This window comes from Arvicanthis niloticus, chromosome 29, assembly GCF_011762505.2.
Source record: "Arvicanthis niloticus isolate mArvNil1 chromosome 29, mArvNil1.pat.X, whole genome shotgun sequence".
In the NCBI taxonomy this organism is placed as follows: Eukaryota; Metazoa; Chordata; class Mammalia; order Rodentia; family Muridae; genus Arvicanthis; species Arvicanthis niloticus.
Window position 1 is genome coordinate 24,862,523 of NC_133437.1, and position 6,000 is coordinate 24,868,522.

The window sequence follows — 6,000 nt, forward strand, 5'->3', positions numbered from 1 at the left end:
TAAAAGTATATTGCTGAGGGCTGTGGTTGCTCGCACCTGTGCTTCCAGTTCTTAGAATAAGTAAGACCAGCCTGGCTTACAGTATGAGGTTGTCTCAAAAAGTCAAAGGCCGGTGGTGTTCATATGTGAGGCCCAGGCTCCAGCTCCAGCTCCGCTGAAAGGAAGAAGTAGCCCAGCATGGAGTACAGAAGAGGGGATAAAGTGAAATGTTGGCTGAGATGGCAGCAGCCTCTGGTGGGTAGGAGAATGTGCCTCACAAACCCACACACTCTGTTCTTCATGAAAAAAGTCATATTTTGAAGGCAAAAATGATATTCAAAGAGGTGCTTAGTGAGGTCATCATGGGCCAACAGATTGTTCACCAGCATAAGGACCAAGTACCTGTAAGTCACCTTGAACATTGACTTTAGAGACATTTGTTTTTCAATGAAAGAAAGAAGAATAGAGACAGCCCCTGATCCCAGGCCTTGTGAGTGGCCCACACCTCCTGTCCTTCCAGGTTGCCCTGGAGACTCTGTTACTCAGAGGACCCCAGAAGCCCCGGACTCACCCGCTGGCTGACTATCGCTACACAGGTAACTGGGGAAAGGGCTGCTTGATACTGGGACCTGGCTGATCTCTGCCATGGCTGATGGCAAACTTCACTTCTGCCTCTTCCCCTTGGCCTTCTTTCCAGGGCTTTTGTTTGTCTTCCTGGGGGGCCTGTTCTTTCCAGGGGTACTCAACAAGCACTGTCTTAAGTTCATTCACTAAACCCCACCAGTCCTGTTCCATCATTCTTCCAGCAAGATCAGTGTTCCTAACGATGGTGAGGGATATGGACTAGCACATCAAAGTCAGACAGCTTGAGCCCACCTGCTTTTGTTAGGTACTAAGACCACAGCCAGTTGCTCACATCTATAACATGAGGATAGTGCGCCCCCAGCTTTGTAGCGTTAGGAAAGACTGTCTGAAAATAGTACATCATCAGTGTTCATAATGTCAGTCAGGCTGTGGTCCCTTGAGAAAAACCCTGCCCTGACTGTGCTCCCTGGCAGGTTCAGACATCTGGACCCCAATGGAGAAGAGGCTCTTCAAGAAGGCATTCTGTGCTCACAAGAAGGACTTTTACCTGATACACAAGACGGTAAGATGACAGAAGGCTGGGGCAGCAAGCCCCGCCTCGCACAACTGTCCCTACTTGCCTGCAGCACATTCAGTACCTTATAAGCAGCTTGTTACCTTAGAAGGCTGCCCTGCTGCTGCCCTGCTTCTTCCTCAGTAAGTGCTGCTCACTCCAGCTCAGCACTTGCTGCCTTTCTATGTCCTGATTTACTCCTGTGCATGTGCTGAAACATACATGAACATAAAACCTAGTACTCTCTTCTATTTTTGTTGTTTGTTTTTGGTGGCTTTGTTTGTTTGTTTTTTTGAGATGGTCTCTATGTAATTCTGTCTGTCCCACTATGTAGACCAGGTTGGCATCAAACTCACAAAGATCTACCTGCCTCTGCTGGAATTAAAGGGGTGTGCCACTACCACCCAGCTCTCTTTCTGTTTTTTTTTTTTTTTTAATGACATACATATAACTACACATAAGCAAGGTACAAGGATGAATATTTTATATTTTATATATGTATGAATCTGTAGGATTGTCACTACAGGCAAGATAGCAACTTCTCTGTGATGCCCAGTACTTCTTTCTTCCCTGGCAGCCTATCATCACACATGCCACTGTGCCTCCCTCCATGTCCCTGGTCAGCCCTGGTCTGTAAGAAAGTTTGTACTTTCTGGAGTTTTGTATCGCTATGGCATTCAAACAGCTTGTGTTCTACACTTCATCTAGCTGCTTATACTCAATATACTTACTTTGAAGTTCATTTGTGTTGCATTTATTAATGGTTCATCCTTTCTGCTGCTAAATAATACTGTGCTGCATGGATGTATTAGAGTTGTATTTAATCATTTCTTAGTTGATGGGCATTTGAGGGGGTCCAGTCTGGGCAATTATAAAATACAGTGGTTATGAAGATCATGTAAAAGGTCTGCTCTCAGAGCTCACTACCCTCCTTAAATGCTGTGGTTATGAAGATCATGTGAAAGGTCTGCTCTCAGAGCTCACTACCCTCCCTTCCCAGCACTGTTTCTTTCATCATTTTTGGCTGGAAGGTGAATTTGTTCCTGTTGTTCTATCTTTCTCAGAAGCAGAAGCCAGGTTCCATTTCCTTTTAACTTGGGGCTATTTCCTAAGCAGAGTATATGCTGCTTGATTTCTAGTTTGTGACAGCACACAGGCAGTTCCAAGTTCATGTGGAGAAAGTGTATTCTGGAGTGAGGAACTCACTTGGCCAGTTAATTTCCTGGAAGAGTTTCCCGGGCAGCTGAACTTTCCTTCCATCCTACCTCCCTTCCTCTTCCTCCTCTTCTTGGTGCTGGGAATGGAACCCACATCCTCTTTCATAGTAAGCAGTCTCTCTACCACTAGGTCTCACCTCCAGCTCTTCACTTTTGTTTCCTCCACCACCATCCAGAGGTTCTTTCTTTCTTGATATAAAGAATCAATGTGTAACCCAGGCTGACCTCAGGCCCTCAGTCCTCCTGCCTCAACCTCCTGAGATCTAGGATTATGGTCCTATTTCACTCACTACACCTGGCTCTAGAAGTCATTGGTTTGTTGTTTGTTTGATTGATTGGTGTTTTGTTTTTTAAGACAGGGTCTCTCTGTGTAGACTTGGCTGTCCTGGAACTCACTTTCTGGACCAGACAGGCCTTGAATTCACAGAGATTTGCTGCCCTCTGCCTCCCAAAGTGTTGGGATTAAAGGCATCCACCAGAAGTCATGTTTGTTGAGACATGGTTGCTCTCTATCCCTTACTGGTCTGGAACTCATTATGTACCCAGCCTGTCCTAGAACTCTCATGCTGCCTTTGCTTCCAGAGACAAGCAATATGACATTCAGCCCAGGAGTCATATTTTTGCAAGAATGAGTGACTGGGCTTAAGTGCTATGTGCAGTCATAACTGTCCTTGGGGCCAATTTCCCTGGAGGACTTCCTAGGCTATGTTTAGTTGTGGTGGCTGAAAGCTCACCACAGAGAAAAGGCATTCTGTGTTAATCTTAATCTCACCAAGTATGGCTGTTGCCTGCTGTAATGTCACAGTGAGCCTCCTTACCTGTGGGTCTTTGTGTGTCTTCCTACAGGGAAGAAGCATGCTGGACTTAGTGCTGATGGCTACTCTGTGGCTTCACTTTGGACCCTTCACCACCTGGAAAGACCAAGATCCCTGCCTTTGCCCAGCCATGGGCAGAGATGTTGGGGAAGGGATTTCCAGGGTGGAATTCACATGTAAGGTACTTCCCACAGCCTGCTTCTGTATCTTCCTTCCCACTAGATCCAGACTAAAAGTGTAGCACAGTGTGTTGAGTACTACTACATCTGGAAAAAGATGGTTAAGTTTGACTGTGGCCGAGCTCCTGGGCTGGAGAAGAGGGGCAGAAGAGAGCTGGATGAGGTAGAAAGGACTGAAGACAAGGTAGAAGATGCATGAGGACGTGGTCTGGGTGCTTCTGTGGTCCAGTTAGAGGGTGGTGGAGGCTCTCAAGGGAAGGTTTCCCTGTAGAAGACACGGTCCCACACTAGTATCTTAAGTCATCTTTACCCTCTCTGTAGGTGACTTGCAGCCCTCGAGAGAGACCTACCCACCGTCCAACTCCTGAGTTAAAGATAAAGACCAAGAGTTACAGGAGGGAGTCTATCCTTCACTCCAGCCCAAGTGCAGCCCCCAAGCGCACCCCTGAGCCTCCAGGGAGTGTGGAGAGCCAGGGCGTGTTCCCTTGCAGAGAGTGTGAGAGGTACTGGCCTTCCCTCTGGGCCTTCACTCTCTGGCCTGGCTTGCTTCCTTAGCTCCTCTGTCTCTGACCCACATCCTTGTGACTCCTCAGGGTGTTCGACAAGATCAAGAGTCGGAATGCCCACATGAAGCGCCACCGCCTCCAGGAGCATGTGGAACCTGTTAGGGTGAAGTGGCCTGTGAAGCCCTACCCACTGAAGGAGGAAGAGGAGGAGGAAGAAGAGGAGCTGGGGGCCGACATGGGCCCCCTGCAGTGGTGACTTCTTGCTAGAAGCTCGTCTGCAAGGAGAGGGGATCTATCTCTGAACCAGTGCCCTGGGCCCCTCAGAAGTGTTTGAGGAACTCTTACCCTCTCTGTCCTCCCACTTCTATCCTTGCTAGCAAGTTTGGCTAGCATTTGGACATCAACAGGCAGAAGCTCTCAAGGTAGCTCTGGAGTCATGTGGATAACCAGAGGCTCCATTCTCTCCTGGTTAATAGTTGCTTACTTGTAGTCCCAGTCACTTGGAGCAGGGGACCCTGGGAGGCAGAAGGTTTGGTCTAGGTGGCATTTAGATCTGAGCTGTAGGCATGGGACTGACATTGGTTAGAGAGAATCAGTAAGGACACCTGAGATACAGTGAGCTGGGCCCTTTGGGGCAGGGCCTCCCTGCATTCCCACCATCCCTAGTCTTGCAATGACTGTATATTGTTAGGTGTATTTTTTACATGTCTGCTTGTATCTTATTAAATTGGGTTCTTAAAGAGCTGTCTTCCAACTTCCAAGCCTGTGTGCTCTGCAGAAGCTTCGGGGCCGTATCTGGGTCCAGGAGTGAGCAGAGAGAGGGGAGAAGGTGGGCACAGTCAGCTGTGCTGTTTAGCAGCACACACCAGCTCTTCTCAGTCTGTAGATGGGCATATACACACACAGCAGTGAAAGCCCCTTCATCATCGAGCTTCATTTTAGGAGGGGTCTTGTAGCAGCTGTGAATGAGCGCTCAGGTGAAAAGGTAGTGACAGTAGGCATGATCTAGCTATGATAATGGGAAGGGTTGGTTAGACTGAAGCCAGAAAAGCATGTGTAGATCTAACTGTTCAACCTGAGATGAAAGAGAAGGACCCTAACAGCAGGCAGAGTGGTGCGTTGGCTGCAGCCCATGTAAAGTCAGGGACATCTATACCAACCCCAACCTGCAAGAGCCATGCCTCACCTCTTGTGTCCCAGGGCCATCCCAGCACTACAGAGAAGGTCTCAACATCTCAGCTAAAGCTTAAAGGCAGGGAGGGAATTGATTTTGGAGCTGTTGAGATAACCTGTTTGAGGGAAATGAGGGGTACAGGACCCCCCAGGAACCAGAATGGCTGTCTTCCTTCCTACTTGAACACTTTTTCCCAATGTGTGTAGCTCGTAAATGAGGAAATGCACTTTGCTTGTTGGGTGTTCCCAGTGACCTGAGAATTCCTATGCAGTGAGCATTCCACTGCTCTACCCTGAACGACCCAACGTCATGAGCAGAAATGCAAAGTCTGGCCTTATGGGTTGAGGGTAATATAGTCGTCCATTGCTGCATAGCTCATTGTTCCAAAAGGATGACATGTTGCAGCAAATGGAAGTGGAACCATAGCTTATGGCCATCCAGACTCACCAGCTCAGGGTCAGAGTAGAGTCATGAGCACAGGTACATCTGAGAAAGCGCTCAGTGGGAGAGGGTCAGGGGAAGGTGTCTTGCCTTTTCCTGTCCCTAACACCCAACTCACATAACACTTTCCTCAAATGTTCTCTGCTACTCAGTAAAGTTCAGTAAAGAACAGATACAGATTCCTGCAGCACAGCACACTGTTAGGACTGGAATCACTGTGGGCAGGGCCCTGGGGGCTGATCTTTAGAATAACTAGATTTACAGAAAACTAGCATAGTACCAAAAGTTCCCACATACCCAGTTTCTCTCATATAGTAAGACGTTACTCTTACTATAGCATAGTGTATACTACAGATACTGAACCACTGTCAACTGACTGCCCATGCTTTATTTAGACTTCTTTCACTAATTTTTAACAATGGTGTGTGTGTGTGTGTGTGTGTGTGTGTATTTAGGTCAGACGTTGGTGTCAGGAGTCTTCTTCAGTTGTTCTGCATCTGATTTTTTGAAATTAGATCTCTTTCTGACCTGGAGCTCATTGACTCTGCCAG

At 47.6% G+C, this 6,000-nt stretch overlaps 1 protein-coding gene across 10 annotated transcripts in view; it reads left to right on the top strand.

Annotated features, from left to right (window-relative positions):
• The window catches only part of Znf541 (zinc finger protein 541), a 48,387-nt gene extending 43,811 nt beyond the window's left edge, over positions 1 to 4,576 (top strand). For 5 of the 10 annotated variants that reach the window (XM_076927300.1, XM_076927303.1, XM_076927301.1 and 2 more), the window contains 5 exons: positions 500 to 575; positions 1,038 to 1,126; positions 3,181 to 3,330; positions 3,650 to 3,831; positions 3,922 to 4,576. In XM_076927300.1, coding sequence (XP_076783415.1) covers positions 500 to 575; positions 1,038 to 1,126; positions 3,181 to 3,330; positions 3,650 to 3,831; positions 3,922 to 4,090 — 666 coding nt within the window. In that variant the 3' untranslated portion in view covers positions 4,091 to 4,576. Of the gene's footprint in view, positions 1 to 499; positions 576 to 1,037; positions 1,127 to 3,180; positions 3,513 to 3,649; positions 3,832 to 3,921 lie in introns of those variants that run through there. The other 5 variants (XM_076927302.1, XM_076927304.1, XR_013108146.1 and 2 more) reach the window with 4 other exon arrangements.
• Positions 4,577 to 6,000: the final 1,424 nt, after the last annotated feature.